Source organism: Neolamprologus multifasciatus, chromosome 13, assembly GCF_963576455.1.
Source record: "Neolamprologus multifasciatus chromosome 13, fNeoMul1.2, whole genome shotgun sequence".
NCBI classification, from domain to species: Eukaryota; Metazoa; Chordata; class Actinopteri; order Cichliformes; family Cichlidae; genus Neolamprologus; species Neolamprologus multifasciatus.
In genome coordinates, this window is record NC_140451.1 from 18,902,568 (window position 1) to 18,922,334 (window position 19,767).

General features: G+C 41.7%; 1 protein-coding gene across 5 annotated transcripts in view; it reads right to left on the reverse strand.

Moving 5' to 3' along the window:
• Nucleotides 1-676: 676 nt before the first annotated feature.
• LOC146505427 (semaphorin-4G-like) overlaps nt 677-19,767 on the reverse strand; it is a 29,032-nt gene continuing 9,941 nt past the window's right edge. For 2 of the 5 annotated variants that reach the window (XM_085182798.1, XM_085182799.1), the window contains exons 3-15: nt 17,091-17,239; nt 14,176-14,238; nt 13,923-14,021; nt 13,623-13,716; nt 13,421-13,534; nt 11,934-12,088; nt 10,831-11,006; nt 10,082-10,226; nt 9,083-9,305; nt 6,913-7,028; nt 6,646-6,800; nt 6,266-6,324; nt 677-5,739 (exon numbers count right to left, since the gene is read on the reverse strand). In XM_085182798.1, the coding sequence (XP_085038924.1) occupies nt 4,742-5,739; nt 6,266-6,324; nt 6,646-6,800; nt 6,913-7,028; nt 9,083-9,305; nt 10,082-10,226; nt 10,831-11,006; nt 11,934-12,088; nt 13,421-13,534; nt 13,623-13,716; nt 13,923-14,021; nt 14,176-14,238; nt 17,091-17,239 (2,546 nt within the window). In that variant the 3' untranslated portion in view covers nt 677-4,741. The remainder of the gene's footprint in view (nt 5,740-6,265; nt 6,325-6,645; nt 6,801-6,912; nt 7,029-9,082; nt 9,306-10,081; nt 10,227-10,830; nt 11,007-11,933; nt 12,089-13,420; nt 13,535-13,622; nt 13,717-13,922; nt 14,022-14,175; nt 14,239-17,090; nt 17,240-19,767) is intronic. The other 3 variants (XR_014877590.1, XR_014877591.1, XR_014877589.1) reach the window with 3 other exon arrangements.

Genomic DNA, 19,767 nt, shown 5'->3' on the forward strand with positions numbered 1-19,767 from the left:
ATTACGCAAGTAACACACTAACCATGACAGTTTGTTAATCACACATCAAGCTGTACACACTGCAGGTACCTGGCACTCTTACAAATCCTCCATAGGTGTGTTTGTGTGAGCGTACGACACGGCTGTCCTATTTATGGGTGTCTTGTTTTGCTGTTGGTAATGTGTTACAATAAATGCATTGTGTGAAAACTGGGTGTTGTCCTCTCAATCCTAGGAATGAAGGAATAGGTCTTATGGATGATGGAGAAATCTGTTTGGGAGGGGAGGAGGGTAGTTCTGCACTGTGGCATTTCGGATTGAGTAAATTCAAAAGGTGCATCATGAATGTAAGACCTGCAGCTCGTTAATACAAGCTCCAACATTGGACGTTGTCTTTTAATGCCTTTTCAGGACACAGGACGGACATCATGCAGTTGGTTTTGATCAACAGCACTGTCCTGCTGGCTCCGAACCAGTCCTCGGGCATCAACCTCACAGCAAAATTTTCCGTACCAGTCTGCGCTTGCTGCAGGAACTCAGGCCTGCTTCCAGTTACAAAGCAGATGCCTCACTGACAATATTTGCAGGCTTACATAGTTCGCTCTCTCTCTCTCCTCTTACATATAAAAAAAGCTTTGACAAGGATAGGATTTCTTTCATCTACCTTTGTATCTGCAAAATCAAAAATGAAGAAGTCTTTGAAGTAGAAAGTTTTATTCAAATTCATCATGACTGAAATGTGAAGGAACCCACGTCCCTTTTAATTCTTTGTGTTAGCTTAATAAAAGAATTGGATTTGCTGTGTGCACAAGCATGCAAACAGAGAACAAAACAATTACAGTGACAAAAAAAGCTTAACGATCCCTAATTAAGACATTAGGAATATTGTGAGGTTTATATATAATTTGCTGCATTTTCATTTCCCTTAGTAGGTTATAAATACTCACTTCTGTGGTGCTGGTACGGCTTCTGCATGCTTATTGTTTGTCTACCGTGCTTCTATTTATTACATTTTGTGCAACACAGGCAAAGTGTGATCCTCCTTTTTGTTAGGCATTTGTTTAACAAGTGGCACTTTGACACAAAACATCGACAGTAAATTCCAAAACATACAATGTACAAAATTACAAAATAAATATGCAGCTTCTTTGAGGGATAAAGTAGGCGCACAAAACAACAAACTTGGCACTTTCGATTAATAGTAAAATGAGTTTTCTTTGTCCTTTACTTAAAGAGAAACAGTGTTGAAACAATTCATGCAGCAAGTGAGGGGAAAAAAAGGTTATTACATGAAAAGGAGGGAAGGGCACTCTGCGCACACATAAACACACACGCAGCTGCTTTCTGAAGAAGAAATGCTGCTCGGTAAGACACGGGAGCCAACAATTTCCTTTCCAGTTGTTGCTGCTTGGGGCAGAGACTTTTATGCTGTAGCCCTTATCCAGCCTTGCTTCAGGCTCCACTGTCCACTAACGACAGAAATTTTGATTTCAGTGCTCATTAAAGAATATCTTTGCAGCCAGTTTTGCCATCTGACACTGGTTGAGAGATGGTATCCTCAGGAATGAAATTAAGTGGGCTTCAAACTGACCTGCGCTCATCACACCTACAAACGAGAGAGAAGGCAAAAAATATTCAGCGTTTCCACTGCAGCGAATAAAACTGCAAATCACATCAAACCCCTGTAGTTGTGTTCACCTTGTGTTGTGCTTTGAATCGAGGTCAAATGGTTTTAATGAAGGCTTTTAATGTGTGAAGTGTTCAAGATACATTCTTCTCCTTTTGTCTTTGATCACTGACGCTGACTGGAAAGCCGAGCTCAAGCCACAGCTACGCTGGCATCCTGACATCACAGCCGTGTTAGGTTCAATCACACGTACGACTTTACATGCTCGTCACTCGTGTTTATCATGATGTTGTTTACATTCGAGTTATTTTTGCTTTTCTACTCTTGACGTACAGCAATTAAATGGAAAACCACACCCCATGCCCAGGGGTATAAGAAAAATAATTAGAAACCTGAGAGCGTTACATAATGTAAATGTCCGGGGAGACTTCTCACTCAGTTTCTCCATCCTCGTCATAAGTAGACTGTTTAATTAATACTGCGCTCAGGCATGGGAGCTGAAGATGCAGCAAGAGAAGATGGATTAGGAAAATAAAAAGGACTAAGAGTGAGACTGAGCAACATAATGGCCAAATGAGTCTAAACATTAATCACTGATGTAAGAGAAATTTGTTTTAATTTCCTGCATGGCTGGATTATTACCATAAATGAATTATTCTGTCAGAGTGTAATTTGTTCGAGATAAGACAATGCAGCTGTGAATGAGTTTACAGCATATGTTTTCAATCGGAAATTTGTGAGCTTACATTCCTCCACAAATTATTAATAACCAAGCTGATCTAATTGGTACGCTGTTCGAGCATACAGGTGGGTAGAAACTGTGTGTCCACTACTGTGCAAAAGTCCTGAGCCAAACCTCATTTCTTTGAACTTTGCTAGGGAAATGGGTGCAGCGGTTTATTGAAACATTCAAGAATCCATGAAAATGAAGTATATAGGGCAAAAACAGAGTTTGCACAATTAATGAGCTTGAAGGTCAATATTTGGTGTTACCACCATGATTCTCAGACAAGCCTAAACTATCTTAGCCAAACTTTCCTGTAATTTTCTTAAGTTGTCTTCGAGAATAGTTTTCCAGGTCTTTGGAAAAAAATTCAAACCTTTTTGTTGGATTTTGGATCAAAATCTGATGCCACTTTTCTGCCTTCAGAACTTGCCAACACCAGGGTTGAAATGCAACCCCAAGCCATGGCATAGCCTCCACTCCACGGTGTTTACAGATGGCTGTAGACACTGCCTCTGTTCTGACCTCCTCTATACAAGATCTGAACCAAAGATTTTAAATCTGTTGGTACTGATTTCCAGTCCAGATCTTGCATAATTTGGTATACCTCAGCCTCACTGTGCCCCTTCCTGGCACACACTGCACGCCAAGGCAAGATACACCAAGCTTTTGGCTAATAGCTCTTTGGGAATTACCTTGCTGGTGTAAAACTACTATTTACACCTGTCAGCTGTGTGTTTTGGCATTTTTCATAGATTCAAGTAAAGAAATGGAGACAAATGTGTTTTTACTAAGTTATCTGTTATGTGTAGACAACAGTGACCTATAACTGATAAAAAAGACACCAAATTCAAGGGACGAACCAAACATAAACAAACATAAAAGCATTCCTTTGAAAATGTATAAGGACTGGACTGAAAGAGTGAAAAAAGCAGCCAATGCCCAAAGAAAATCTTTGAAGACCTTCAGAACTATTCCTCAAAAACCACTTATAAACAATTACAACAAAGTCTGGCTCCTTGAAAACAAAATATAAAGAATGAGGGGTGTTTATCTCTCTGATCCATAGCCTTAAGTACCTGTTTGGCTAACAGCCTGTGTAGAAGATGTATCAGTGCAATATAAAGACGATTAACCTTGGAACGCTCTTGGCGAACTCTGTTTCCCGCAGTCTGTCATTCTGTGTGACGGTCTCATGCAGGGAGTCACTCAGCGGTGGATTCAGGCTCAGTCAGTGTTTTTCTCCTGACCCACTGTGTCAGAGAAGGTCCAGCAGACACAGCTGAGGTCTGCACAGTTGCAACTCATCACACTGACAAGGGGGGAAAGAAAAAAAACTTCCTCTGGCTGGCTGGTTGCAGAGTTAACAACAATGACTTTAAAATTACTAGCATTTAAAGTGCACTAAAATAATTATAATACTGTCACATATTATCTTGGGATGTCCATCAGTACTTGGTGAAATAATCACTATTTAATACATTTTCATCTAAGGGTTTAATAAGTTTAATCCCTCATGAATTTTGCATGTAATGTGGACTCTAATGGCTACTTGTAGGAATTATTAGATATTAATTAAACTGGAGTATTAAAGGCTAACACACTGCTTCATGTTTTAACCATTTATGATGCATTAACAGCATCACCTGGATTATGAACAAATTAACACAAATTAATTTGTCTGCAATTTAAACAATACATATAAATGATTAATATGATAATTATCTGCTAAAAGTGGTGCATTACTTGTTTAGTAATTATATAAATCAGTAAATAAAGAAATACTTAGTTAAGCAGGGTTAATATTAAATAATGATTAGTTCACCAATTGATGGCTGGTGTAAATGTTATGTGCCATCCGGTCCTATATTACTGTAAAATAATTCGTGTTGGTTATTGCAATTAGTTAAAAGCAAAAACATTGCGCACCACATTCCCTCCCCTCTCTCCCTTCATGTTTTTAAAAATGCATAGGCCATCTGTGCACAAACGAACTCTGGCTAGCTGCTTTCCGGTCTGAATCGACTCTTCACATGTATTCATATTCCAGTGTGGCTCAATTTGACTTGTTGGAGCCTGTGCATCCCGCTTTGTGCTCTGTGGATCAGAGGGCTCAGACATGACACTCAGATCAGACTGGGGACTGACTGCACTTGTTCTTATGGGCCGTTTTGAGGTGAGGTAGATTGCTCTTTTTTGTTGTTTCATGCTCGGCCCCTTCACTGGAATTTATCTTCTCATTTGTCGCGCATTGGGAAATTGGGGAATTCAGTTTGACAAGCAGTTCAAAAATAGGAATGTCTCATTTCTGACCCTTTCACTGCTTTAGACCACAACAATAATGAGTCACGTGACAGGCACCAGCTAAGAACACTTAGCAGTACGCCCACTATAGGGGAAGCTACATCTGTCTACACCGAGCTCTCATCCGGCCTGGGCAGCAGCTGAGTGTGTTTCCTCTTCTCTAAGATCTTGTTGAGCTCCTCAGCAAAGGAATAACCAGGTGGTGACATATTTTCAGAGTCGCTCTGTCTCAGGAGCACATAGCTGTTCCCATGTATCCTCCTCAGGACACTAGGCAGCGTTGCCGACAGCCCGTTGGAAAAGTCACACCCAGGCGAGGTAAGTTGAGGTGTGGGAGGGAGAGGCGGTGCTGGGGGAGGAGGTTCATTACTGGGTGAAGTGTGACCCTCGCCAGGGACAATCTGTAGTAAGCCTCCGTCCTGGATGTTGCCGTTGTGCATATTTGAACCTCCGTTACAAATGCCGTTGCCATTACAGTGACTCGAGATGGTCTTCAGCTCCATGGTGGTGGAGTTTCTGTGCTGTTTCCTGTTCCTGTGGTGCTTCTTACCACTCTGGTGGGCCGCAGCCGCAGCCCGTATTGAGTACTTTCCTCTTTGGCCTACTCGCAAACAGAAGCCCACATAGATAAGAACCACTGTGAGAACCACGCACAGGCCTCCGAGGATAGTGATGAGGGAGAGGTAGATGGCCTTCATGTTCCTGGGGGAGAGCAGATCTGAGTGTGGGAGAAGAGGGCTCAGCAATGGTGGCTTGCCCCTCTCTGTCTGGGGATGCTCACTGGGGCCTCTGACGGTGGTAAAGCCATGAGTTGGATCAACGGGCGGTGGAGGGTGCAGGTCCAACCGGATGGTGACATTGTAGGTAACTATTGCAACCTTTACACTGTTTTCAACGCCGTAGCAGGTGTACAAGCCGCTTTGGTCCTGCCGGGCATTGATGATCAGCAGGCCATCTGTGCCGGTTCTAAAACCAGAGTTGAGGTCATACCCCTGCACCTGTCTGCCGTCCAGCATCCAGAGGGGCGTCGCCAGATTGGAGCTGAGCTCGCACTGCAGCAGCACGTCATCACCGACCCGCACCGAGCGGTTCCGGTGAACAACATCTGAAAAACACAAGCAAGCCCACGTGCTGAAACACAGATTTCACAAGAAAACCCACAAATCAGCCACAGACACGTTTTATATATATGTTCATTGTATTACATCTACTGCATTTATCAAAGGCCATCCAAAGTTATTGAGGCATGAACTCCAATTACAAATCTTTTAATTCCTGCCCTCACATTACCTTGCACAGAGCAAGGGAGTGAGGGGGATAGAAGAAGCTACACTTTATCAGATTGAAATTGAGGAGTGAGAGAAGGACTTCGCCTGCCTTGAATATCAAACAGATTTCTCTCCAGAGATGGCAAAAATGTGATTAAAGAAGGGAGGAGAGGATTTTGCCAACACAGTGCGCATAATCAACTTTCAAAGAGGCCTTCATGCCATCTGATGACAACTATGCATCTTTCGAGTCCTTCCATGCATTCTCTATTTTTAATCTCCCTTTCAAGCGTTACGTTTTTTTCTTTTTCTTTTTTTTTTTTGGAACAGCAGCACTGAGGAGCAGATGAGATTTCTGCGTACCGCCTTGTGTGTTCTCACATCCCTTGGTGCCATGCTGGATATCCTGGATTAATGTGGATCTGTGAAGAGAGATAAATCATCACAATAGGTACATCAGTACAAGGAATAAACAGTCACCTTAACATAAGAATGTCAGCTATTTATTGCTTCGATATCTGCTTTCTAGAGAGGAAGCGTATCTTTCCTGAATAATCAGGACACCTAAAGTACACAGGCTATGTTTACAATCACAACCATCTGCTGTCTGCCAGCACTGAATTACACAACAGTGTGAGAGTGTGACAGGACACGCTGATACTTTAACTTCACTCAAATCAAACGTACAAAAGGGCACTTTAATCACCTGATCTAACCACACACACACAACCTTTCAAACTGACCTGTCTGCTTGCATCATGACGTCCACGCACTCTGCTCCGTTCCAGGCACAGTGCGGGTCCCTGGCAAAGATGCAATCATAGCAGGAAGTGTATCTACCACAGCTAGAGAGTGGCAGCTGAACCACGCCTGATGGAGAGCCCACGTACACACTCCACTGAGGGAGAAACAAGAGTCATATATTGTATAGGACACGTAGGACACAGATGACTTTGTTTAAAGCAGAAATTGGATCTAATAAATGTGGCTGTCTGTGCATCGGTCACTACCTGTTTGTCAGATATCAGTAGATTGTTAACAGGCTGTGGCTCTTCAAACAGCTGAAGCTCCTCAATAATGTGAAGCTGACCTTTGATGTCTACGGCTTTGTGTAACCAGCCTTCATCTGGGTGACACAAAGGGGAATCATTAGAAATAAAGCACTATACATAACACAAAACGCACTGTAATACAAGCTGAATGAAATGTGCATGCCTATCAGACACAAGTGCTAGAATACAGGTAAACAAAATCATTTTGGGTCACACAGGCTCTTAATCTTTGAATTCAAGTGTTTTGAGTCCCATTGCTGCAGGTATTGAAAATTAAGCAGTTAGCCACGCAGTCTGCCTTTACAATCAGTGTGTGAAATGTATTTACCCCTAGATATTTCATGATCAGCTATAAGCAGTTATTACCAAAGCAACTCAGCCAAGAAATGGAAGACCATGTAAAGCTACAGAGCTGGTTCGCTGAGTGTGGCCATGCACAGCTGGTGACAGTTGTCAGTGCTCTGCTGAATCAAGAGCATCAGCATTCAAAACATCCTCTGGCATTAACATCAGCATAAAAATTATGTGCTGTAATACAGTTTTTAATGTCTAAAAGGCTAAAAAAATATATATGAACAGATAAAATTAATTTGCTGTAGTGTGCTAGAATTGTGCTAGGGAGAGGCAGGAGAAGGAGGACTTTTGACCACATCAGAATGTTTCGCAAACTGAAACAATGTAGTTACATGCAAGTAGAATTGCAACATCCAGTTGGCAGTGGACCAGGATGACACAAGACTGTGTTCAAGAATCAGTGCTCAACCTTAAAGCCGCTGAGTACAGATTTAAGTGCTCTTTTTTTCATTCCACTGAAATGTTGCTTATATTTCCCATATGAGCTGCTTGCTCAGTGCTTGAAAAACCACTGACAGGATGACTTGTTATTTTTGCTTGTTTCTTGTGAAACAAATGAAAAGCTGGTTGAACAAGAATTACAGGAAGTCTAAAATGATATGTAGGTGGACTGGTTCCAGTGACAGCAAGGGTCTTGAACCTCCCTGTAAGCCACAAGGACCTCATCACCTCTGGAACAAGGCAAGCTTTGTGTTTTCAGTTTTTACACCAAGCTAAGCTTAAGTTATCACCAGTGTTGGGAAGGTTACTTTTAAAATGTATTCCATTACAGAATACAGAATACATGCCCCAAAATGTATTCTGTAACGTATTCCGTTACGTTACTCAATGAGAGTAACGTATTCTAAATACTTTGGATTACTTAATATATTATCATGCTGTTTACAACTACATGAATGTACTATTGCTGTGATTTATTACTGTTACTGAAGGTCCGCGGCTCCGAACCGTAGTACGTAGTAAAGGGACCTCTGGCTAATACGGTGGGTTCTGTGTCAGCTCGTAGCCGAAAACTAGCTTAACTCTGTTGTCTGGGTCAACTTTGCTAGCGAGAGACAGAGAGAGGCGTTGAAAGGCTGCTCCAGCGGAACTTATCGTTTTTGGAGGAAAACACGAACACAGCGTACAGTCGAGTCTTAATAGCTTACTTACAACTGGGCTCGTCAGGCACTCTTCTTGGCTGCAGTGGTTATTATTATATTTACATGCTTCCAGCTCCCGTTTTTGCTCGATGACAGCTCGTACTCTTCCTTTTTCTCCCTCCCTCGCTCACAGACACATAACGGGTATGGCAGTCCATTCTCCCTGCAGCACGGACTACACTGCCTATGATGCTACATTCTTTAGAGCTATACCGGTAGCATTCTGCCTATTAGCTTAGCATAACAACAACAGGCGCTCTCTCACCCAGGAAACACGCAGAGAGAGCGTCACTCTGTAACCATGGCAATTGTAACGCTGCCGCCTGGAACAACAGAACGTAGCTGTCAAACAAAACCTAAACAGGCCTGACCCGCCACAATATGAAACAGGGAAGTACCGCCGTGTAATCCATTTATTTCAACAAAGTAACTGTATTCTAAATACCACCTTTTTAAACGGTAACTGTAACGGAATACAGTTACTCATATTTAGTATTTTAAATACGTAACGGCGGTACATGTATTCCGTTACTCCCCAACACTGGTTATCACACATTTATTTTGACAACAATTCAGAAAAAATAATTATTAACTGGCTGCAAAGTTAATACCTGATCTGAATTCATACACACCTGTGCCCATGTACAATACATGGTAAGTTTTTCCATCTAATCCCTGGGCCGTGTGTACACCCATGTGTGTGTAGTCTGTGGTCCTCCTAAACAAAAGGGGGCGTCGGTCCTTAGGCTCGACCTGCTTGGACATCAGAGGATGCCTCCTGACAAAATTCAGAACATCATCAGGCAGGGAAGTGGAGAAGTTCATGTTCCTGGCCCTCAGAGCATCAGTTATACACTGCAGGAAAATAAGGCAAAGAGCACAACAAGAGAAGAGATGATGAGCAAGTAGGAAGGCATGATGTGGGCTGAACAGCGGTATTTTTGACTGATTTGTAATAGAGGCCAACACTGGAAGGCAGAGAGGGTGTCAGAGAGCTTAGAGATGGTTTAGTGGGAAAATCGGGATCAAGACGAAAATGTGAGAATGTGAAACACTGTGTCTGGGGAAAATGTGACTTTTTTACTTTGACTACAATGAGCCTGCATGGGTTCAGCAGCTGGCTTGTGCTGACATGCGGGTGAATCAGCTTCCTCTGTACCTGACTAAGGGAACGACTTTCCTCCTCTCTTTGTTCCTTTCAAATCATTTCAGCCAACTCCTCTAAGAGGCTTTCACGCTCCCAAGTTAAAACGCTTGACCGTTTCTCCTTTCCATTTAATAGCAAAGTTAAAATTAAGTCCCACAAAGTGTTAAGTGACACTGCAGTGGATGATGTCTGCTCCTGCTAAAGATGACACGGCCCTGGCTGCTGCACTAAGCCATTATCACCCAAGCTGCGAGCTTCAGTTAATCGCCATGGAAATGGTTTTCAGTGACATAAGCTGGTTGTGTTTTGAGCTTCATCCTTGAGGCCGCCACTCATTTTCTCAATTATTTTCCCTTCATCTATTCCTGTCCTCTCTTTATGAATCTTCGCTTTGCATCGGTTTCATCTGCTCTCTGTTAGGGAGACGTTATTTGTGTGCTGCATAGTATGTTTAAGGGATTCATTGGCCAGTGTGTGCATTTACCGTTCCAGGTCGCGGGTCGGGGATCTTTCCAGTGTATTCCTTCCACTTAGAACCAGAGTCCTGGTTCTCCATGTACGGTCCTTGAAAGGCTTCTTGGACTTCAGACAGAGTGAACCGACACACTGCAGACGCCTTCACGTTTTTCCTAAAGACATCAACTCACACAATGAGAAAGACCAGAGCGCGAGCCACGAACAATAACAGCAGTAAACCCAGGGTTTCCATAGTGACAGCAGTAGAAGTACAATAGATCAGTGCGTCACCTCGATGAAATGATAGAAAAAGATAAATGGGATGAAAGCGTGGGGCGGGGAGGGAGGGGGAGACGAACGCTGAAAGAGATGGTATGAAGCTGATTAAAAGTTATATCTGTCTGGGACGAATAAAAGAGAAGGAGGAGAGAAGTAAGTGGTTTTAGAGAAGTGTAGTCGGACCTGAGGTAAGAGAAAGGAGAGCCAGTGAGGAGCAGTATCCCAACCATGTGCAGTATTACAAATAGATTTAGTGTCACTTGTTAAATTTTGAGTACAACTCTTTCCTTAAACTGCTGTTAAACTTCTGCAATCAGCTTCTTTTCACATCGCCTGGATAAAGAAATTCCTTCTGTCTTTCATCCTGTCCCTTCACGTTGTCTTTGATTGTCTCAGCGCATCGATTGCTGCCTTTCATCTCCATCTCACTCATTTGCATTTGCATCCTCAAAGACCCTGTCGATCAGCAATCTTGGCAACATACAAATTCGCACTCACCACTCAGGGCCAAAGATGCCGTAGAAAAGCATGTCCTGCGGCGTTTGGCCAGGCAGAGCGAACACGCTGCGCAGCATGTTGAAGTGGAAATCGTACTCGGGAAGAGAACAAGTCAACCGAGTCTTGAGGAAGGACGTCCACCGTTTCTGGAGAGTTAAATGGCCTCCGCGGTCTTCCTGTAGGATGACAGGTGAGGAGGAAGGAGAAAAACAGGAGGGAGAACGGGGGGGGGGGGGGGGGGGGGGGGGGGGGGGGGTGGATGTGAGATAAAAGAAAAATAGACTGAACACCACTCAAGGTGGCACACGAAAGGATATGAAGCTCCTGATGAGCACAACAGATGGCAAGGGAAAGCAATAACGATATATTCAATAAGGTTGTAGCTTCCCATAGGTAAGACTGTAATTTACAGATTTGTGTGTATGCGTGTGTGTTTATCCTCAGCAGGTTGAAAGCACTCACAGTGGAGTAAGCTTCTAATTGGATGTGACAGCCACACATACACGGAGACAACTCAACACCCATTCACTATATAAAAAGCTTCACTCGAGGCTGCGGGTCTTTTGGAAAATCCAAATAATGGGACCATTTGGCTTTTTGATTTTAACCTTAAAATGTATTCAGCCTGAGGCAAATTGCTAGTGTCACACATGTAGCCACAAGGCACTGCTATTAGGATGAATACTTTGCCCTGCTTTCAAGGAGAGAACTTGCGAGCTGACTCAATTTTAAGGCGCCAAAGGAGAAAACAAGGTTAGAACAGTACAGCTGGCTCATGTCATTCTTGATACTTTACCAGGCAGCAGGAAATCTAAAACTTTATTGATACAGGCAGCAGACGATGCTAAATAGTCTATGTCTTACCTGTAGCCATCCACCCGTCTCACTCTGAGTTACACTGCCTCTGTAACCAATTCATCAGCTACACAGTCTGCTCTTCTAATTACACTGAGGCCTTGTTCCAAATTTATTCTTTATCCAGCCCCTCATCTATTACAGCCCTCTCTTCTATCATAAGCTAAACCTTCACTCAAGTTAGCCTGACGCAATCTTTCACTCCCACATGAAAAATATCTCACGCATCTCTTTCAATCTGCACTCACCTTACAAACCCGAGCAACTCGTGCCACCCGGCTGTGGCTGTAAGTTGGTGTCTGTTGCTGGCTTATTTCAGTGAAGAAGAAATAGATCTTGTCGTCATCGCCAGTACTGCTGCCCACACTCTCCCTCACGAGAACCGAACCCACAAAGTCTGCCTCTGCAACGGGGGGAAAAGGAGATGCACTTATTGTAAATGTGACAAAAGTCTTTTGAACATTACACAACATTGAACACAACTCTGTTCTCAACTCCACCACGACGCCATGTTGTATGCTCTGCTACTCTAGTCTCTTGGTGATTACTTCTTCTGGAGGCCACCCTAAACAACCTGTTGCTATGGATCCCTTGGCTTCGGCTCCCCACTTCCCCTGTGTGTCCAACCAGGTTATAACTACTCATTGATTCCCATTTATTATTGAAAGGAATAAGCACCATAAGACACTGCCTTACATCTGCCCTGATCAATAAGACACTATGTAACAGCTGTAATCCTGTCCTGGTCTCTGACCTGCATCTGGGATTATCTTGGTCCTGGCAGTTTTCACCTATGAACTCCAAACAATGTCAGAATAATCAAGTCAGGATAGTGAACCAACATTGTTCTCATAGATACGCAGCACACAACAAGGAGACTGTATGAACTCTGTTATCACTACTGAAAACTAGTTAGGTAGGGCATGCAGGGGGCGGGACACACAACACCCACACAACATACCGGCCCTACCTTCTCACATGGGCACAACTCACAGCAAGTGAACAGCACATGGACTTTCTACTAGGAAGCTGGCAGGTTAAAATACGTTTAATGTCAGATTAATTGAGTGTGGCATTTGTATTGAAGCAGGCAGCTCTGTGCAAGGAAATATCTAGAAAAGTTCTGGGCTGCAGTGCATGTGTGAGATCAGCTTAAAACCTTAAGGTTTTGCTAATTACTCGGTAATTAGCAAAACTTTAAGTGTCAAGTTGGCAACTGTATGTAATGTAGTGTCAAGTTAAATGCTAACAGGCACACAATGCCAACTAGTACTTATATAGTGCTTTTCTACTTTAACTATCATACATGCATAATCTGATAGACAAATCAGGGATAAACTGGAGTACGGTATCTTGTCCAAGACCACTGCAATATTGAGCATCTGTCACAAAGTATTTTAATAAGAATTTTAATGAATTATCATAAGGATTAATCCTCACAGGGACATGAAGGCTAACTTCATGATGATTGCTGAGATATTTGAGCCCGAACCAAAGTGTTCGATTTACAAACTTGGACTACAAACCTCAATCAGTAGCAGTCGTAACGTTAACCATTACATAACCAATCCACTGAAGCCAAAGGAGTATGTGAGTCACCAAGGATATTCCAGCAGAGAAGGTCATGTGGAGGTTTAACATGACGTTAGCTGGCTGTTTGCTCAGACCCCTGTCCACTTGCACCATCCTGCCACCCAAATGCGCTAAAGGAGCTTTTATCGTGCAATGAACTCACCATTCAGCCAGCGTGTGGGAGCATCTTCTGTCTTCAGCGTGGGAGATGGAGAGTTTCGGCGGATATCTGGAAAGCTCCTAAACTCATACTGGGAAGCTGTGTATATCTGCTGGTCTGGAATAAAAAAAACCAAACAGTTTACCAGCTTATACAGCTGTTTATTGGAACTCAAGAAGAGACTGGTTTATTTGAACTGCATTACCTATAATGAGGGCAGTGTAACCTGTTGTGGGGCCGTAGGGGCATTTGTCTCTGCCTTCTTCAGGCTGAGATGAAATCACAAATCTCTCCACGTCCTGTACAGGAGCAAAGATTTAAATATGGAAACTCCATGCACAAAGGTATCTTTTAATCACAGAAAACTTACAAACAAAACACTGGAAAATAACAGAAAGCACACGCTTTCTTTTTTAGTAAAGGTCACGGCTATAAAGCAAAAAATGCAATTTCTAAATATGCTGTATTTTCACTGCTGTAAAAAAAAATGCATATATGTACATACTATGTATGCACAGAGGGGTCTGTAGGCATTAGTACCACACATGTAGAGATGAGTTGAGTTGAACCTCTGGAGAAGGCGGATGTGATTAAAACACTCGGTCTGAAAGAAGAAGATGGAAAAAAAAAAAAAAACATATTGCAAAGAGCGAGCTAATATCAACACATAAAATAGGCCCATATCCAAAAAACAACAACAAAAAAAAAAAAAACAATAAAGGGCTGAGGGTGGAAGAACAAGTGCTGTAAATGCCTACCTTATTGTCTTTTCCCTTGAGCCGGCACTGATGTTTTTGCTCCGGGGAGGCCTCCCAGTCAATCTATAACACCAGATAACATACAGTAAGACAGAGATTCCCAAAAATGGATGGCTTTATATCACAAACCCACATAAACCCCTTTGGACTGTGCCACAGACGTGACAGCAGATAAACTCTGATAACGTTACTTTTGCTTCGTCAGTGCATGCATTAAGAATGTTATCATCATCTGAATTTGTTGTGTACTTAGACAGCTGCGTGTTTGTTTGTTTTTTAACAATGAAAGTAAATTCTTACAGCAAGACAGAGGAGTGGTACGCACATGACTGCAGCCACTCCTTACAGCACAAACTTTTGCTGTATTAGGATAATTAGCAAACCAGTTTAATGCCAGGTTTTCACAAGCTAGAAAACAAAGTTGCATCGCAGCTAAAACATCAAAGAACTCCAAAGCACACTTTTGCTTCAATAAACTTTCAAGTGCCTTTTTTCTCATAACATGGTTGTGTTTAACTTGAAGAAAATAATTTTTAAACAACATACAAGCCCTCATTGAAGAGTCTTTTTCACTGGTGTTCCACCAGTAGGAACTTTCCACTTGTGGTTTCACACCAATGGCAGAATTCCATCTGAGGTGATAGTGGAATATTCCACCAGGGCCGCATAAAGGCCACAACATTCATCAATTTTATACATCAAAAACAACACACAATAGCATAGATCACAGACAATAACTGCACCTCAAACAAGGTTTATAAAACAGCAGTAAAGGTGAGTCATTTAAGCCAGGGTATTTAGTACCCTGTACACTGTAAAATATGGATTTTCTTGTTCAGCTAATTACACTATATATCTGAAGTTAACAATAAATTTTAGGGATTGGCTCATTTTTTACAGCAGACACCCTTCCCAACCTGCAGTGAGAGACACTATTTTATGACTCCCACACACAAGGCTTGGTTTGTGTTTCTTCCTAGCTGCAAAGAGGGAACCCTTCACATGTTAACAAGCATGCTAACTCTTACACTGTCAAAATAAATGAACCTTCCAAAGACATTTATGTTGCTATAATTTTATATAATTATGTAAGAAATGAATAAATAAACTGTAGAGGACACTGCTGAAAGTCAGCTGAAACATTATGTTTTGCACTGCTGTAGGGGTTAGCACATTCGCCTCAGAAGCAAAATTCCCACCTTTCACAACTGGGAGGAAACACAAAGACAGGTTTATGCAGGGTGTCACAACCCCTGCTGGATAAATATGGTCCAAATAGGAGTTGAAAATTACACGGAAAAGGTTATATGTTGAGTCTGTTTACTCAACAAGAATTTATGTGTTTTGTGAAGGTATAACACGCGGTGCTGAAGCTTGAATTTTACTGTTGACGTCACAGGAATATTAGTAACAAGTAGCTGAAGAGGACGAGTCAAGTTTCCTGAACACTTTCAAAGTAAAGTCAACACCAGTGCAGAAAAATCTATTAAAACATGTTGCCTTGATATTTTGACTTTTTTCATTTTTTTTTTCCATAGTGTACCAGTCAGTCACCTCTTTGTGTGGAAAAAGCAATTCCATTTGTAATGTAGATGAGTTACTTTTAAGGAAGTCCAAGTAGTGTCTAGCCACGGGCAATTACTACTGCCTGTGCATATTTGCATATTTGTGCCCTGCTAACCAACCCTGCAAATGTCCAACAGTGATGGATGAGGGTTTACATTTAATGAAATGATTAACAGTAAACTCCTTTTTAGATGCGCAAAAGTAACATGACATATGGAGCAGGGTTTTCAGGTTTGAAGACAGTCAACACTAATTACCTTATTTTAGAGCACACAGTGCTGAAAGTCGACCCAAACTGAAGGTAATATTTAAGAATGCTGATTTTAACTCTAGTAGTCCTGGTGGGGTAATGCTAAGAATATTTTATTGAATACAGGTCTCGGAGTTATGTTCGATATTTCACAGAGGGCAGGAGATATGCTCGCTGCAGCTTCCCTGTCAGAAATACAAAAAAGACTATGATGAAAATTTGATACCTTCTTTATGAACAACAGCCGCCGTACCTGTGTGAAAGCGTATGTGCTTCCTACTGCTTTTAAATATTTCAAGACTGCTTAACATATGAACAAAATTGCATTACTTTGTGAAAGCAGCAAAGCAACGGGGTGCTCCATAGCTGAGCATGTAAAATTCTGCATAGCCATTTAACAAAGCTGTAGATATATTTTTTCACAGATGAATTAACTTCAGTCGTTAATGGTGCAAAAAATGGGGTTAGCAGCACGAAAATTACAAATTTGATGTTGATAATAAAAGGAAAATGTCTTCTTACAGTCACCAACCCTACAGTTATATTAGCCTATGATATTAATTAGCATCTAAATTTGCTTCTTTGTCCAAAAAAGACCATTTGTTCGGGCTGTAATAGCAATTTATGTCTAACGAAAGATCCACGAAAGATGAATATTCACAGTTTTGCATTTGGAACAGTTTTAAAGTCTGTGAGTGTAAAAAGCAGCACAGAAATGATATATAAGTTATGCTAATTACTGCATGAATTAGGAAACTATTTCTGTGTCAACATACACCAGTGGTATCGCCATAAATTCTGGATCTATTTAAAGTGAGACGATCCAGCAGCTGATTCTTCACCGTTTTCTCTTTAATGTATTCATTTATGCAGCAAGATAGTCCTGCGAGTTATTGTGTTAAAAATAATACAACTACACACACACACACATACAGAACCAAAACTAGTGACAGAGGAATGTTTTTGCCTCAGACTGAAATATTGTTGCCTCAAAAGGTTCCTGCGATGTTGAATGCAAATGAGGCTGTGGCAGAGGTAAGGATGTGGCAGCTGAGGCACACAACATGCAGCAAGATGGAAAACAAACAAACAAACTCACAGTGAGAGCAGAGCTGGCTGAGATGTCAGAGGCATTGAGAGCGAATACGGCCCCACGGGCCCCGACGTACAGACGCTCACTGTCAGCCTCCAGCAACATGGTGCTGTAGTTGACTGCAGACGACTGGAAATGCCTGCAGCCTCGGAGACCTAGGAGAGTAGAGGAGAGAGGACGTTAATGATTTTGGCCTTCTGTAACTCCATAACACTACTTTTTTTTTCTAAATGTATAACGGCTCCTAATGACCTTAAAAACTCTTTAGAGACATTAATTTGTCAAACATACTCTTTATTATATGAACAACAGTTTGGCACAAAGAATAATTTGCCATCCATTGGAGGACTGGTAGGTTTAACCACCTTTTTTTCTGGGTGATATCAACCATAACTGTGTATGTATGCCTATGTATTACCACCTGGGTACATCTCAGCATGAACACCATCCGTCTCTATGGGAACAACTGTAGGTACACTTTTCAGAGAAAGCGGCATCTTCTATGCACAGTTACATATCCTGAAATTCCCAGCAATGGGCAAAATTGTCTCCTGAAGTATTTTCAGAACCAATTACTGTAATTTGTATGTCAAAAATCAAGCAATTTCGAGTGCCATTTGGATGTTTAGGTGATAAATTGAAGCAAAAATAATGAATGAAGCCACACTGTCCCTGAAAGCCTTTAGAAAGTCGCGGCAATCACAGCGGGACATATTAAAAGCTGTAGAGTGATAGCGTTTTCAATCAAACCTGACTGTCTGAGGTAAAAGGTGAAACAGAATTTCATCTTCTTTGATGGATTTCTTTGCTGTGGGATTTTTCAAACACTGGGGCAAAGTGGTAAGAAGACCTTGTTCTTTGATTTTTGAGAGAGTTCTTTGAAAAACGTTGATTTTTTTTTTAAAGTGAGGTAGAGAAAACTGTTAAATTTCAATCTGCTGGTGTTGTGGCTGAAAAAAAACTTCTTTGCAATCAGAATCGGCTTTATTAGCCAGGAATGTGCACAAATACAAGGAATTGGGCTACATGTTCTTCTTTGCCTTCTTCACAGACAGTACCAACATGTACAGCATAGTCCAGACTGCAAAGATGTTGGAATAAATTATGGAATAATTGAAGGATGGATAACTTGTTGCTATAGATACAGTATATAGATTTAAACTTGACAGTATATTGGTATATACAACCAACAAGACCTGCATCAGGCTTTGGTTGTGTAGCAGGTATGGTGAATGTTTAAGCAGAGACAATATGCGATTGATCTAGTGATCTAATGAGAAATATATACCACAAAACACAAAGAAATTCATTTTGTGGTATATATCTTAGAGCTAGTGATCGCTAGCTCTTTATCTATTCGGGAAGTTTTATGCCAAGCTGTGACTAAGAAAAACCACCAGAGCACACACAAAGAGAATGACACTTAAAATAGCCGTGAACAGAAAACAAATTTTAAGAAAATACATCAAATACTTTCACTTTAATACCATGAATACTTCATAAGTCTTGCGACAAACCAATGAATCAACAGACTATACAATCCTATCACCAGGTCTGCTAAAACAAATACCCCCAAAAATCTGGTGGTTGCAGTATTATCAATGTAAGAATTCGCAGGTTTTCTTGCACTCGTTGAATACTAAATTGTATCTTTACTCTGAGGTATAAAAGGGTTTAGGTGACGGTTGTGACTTTCATACACACAAACAGATGAGCTGTGATAGTCACCGCATTACACTCAAATCATTTGTTAAACACTTTCCATCCTCAGGTTAAGCCCTGAGCGGCACAGTTGTCCCAGATTTTATTTTGGTGTCATTAAAAGCATGAAGTTGAAAATTAGTCTTTCCTAAAGCAAAACAGATTTTTCTTGTCTATTTTTCAGTCGTTGATCTTTTCTGATCAGTTCACCAGTTGGAGACGAGGAGACGTTTTGCTCACGCTGCTGCACGGTGCAGTTGATCAGTAAACTAACACCACTGGGAGTACCCTTGCACATGCCTACACTTCTTGGACACAAAGAGCCCAAGTACATGACTGCCATTGTGATGCACCTTTTTTATTTAACATCTAATTAAGATATCTGACGTGCCTGTGCAGGTTTTACAATCAGCACAATAATTAAGCCATATAAATGTAAAAGTGAGCCGCTTTTTATGACTGCTATTGACTACGAGAGACAAATTTTAAATTGCCAGACTTCCTGGATCCTCAGCCAATTCACTTTCCCCTGAAGAGTGCATGGTTAGCTCAAAGTAAGCTGTCATTAAGATTCCTATCAGCTGCTGCAAAACACAATCCACTCTGCTCACTTCAGCAGCAGCAAAAGCCAGATGCCATCCCAAGCTGCTCCTAGGTGATCAGGCGCCTACTTTTCTCTCCTATTCTCAGCAGGAGGAGAAAGGTTATCATCTGTACGGTCTTTTCAGAGTAACAACCTTTCCTATGTGATATGAGTACCTCATTGTGAGTAAATACAATGAGTTATTGCAGAGACAGTGCCTACGTTTCAAGAGTGTAATCCAGGCATTAGGGCACACAATGAACTGTGTGTGTAAGCTTGTGCGACAGGCGTGCCAGGTAACTGGAAACAGAGCAGCAGAGGGAGGGTTTATCTGGGATTTATTACAACGAAATAACATCCCGAGTCACAGGTTAGCCTCGGCTTACAGGATCAGGTGAG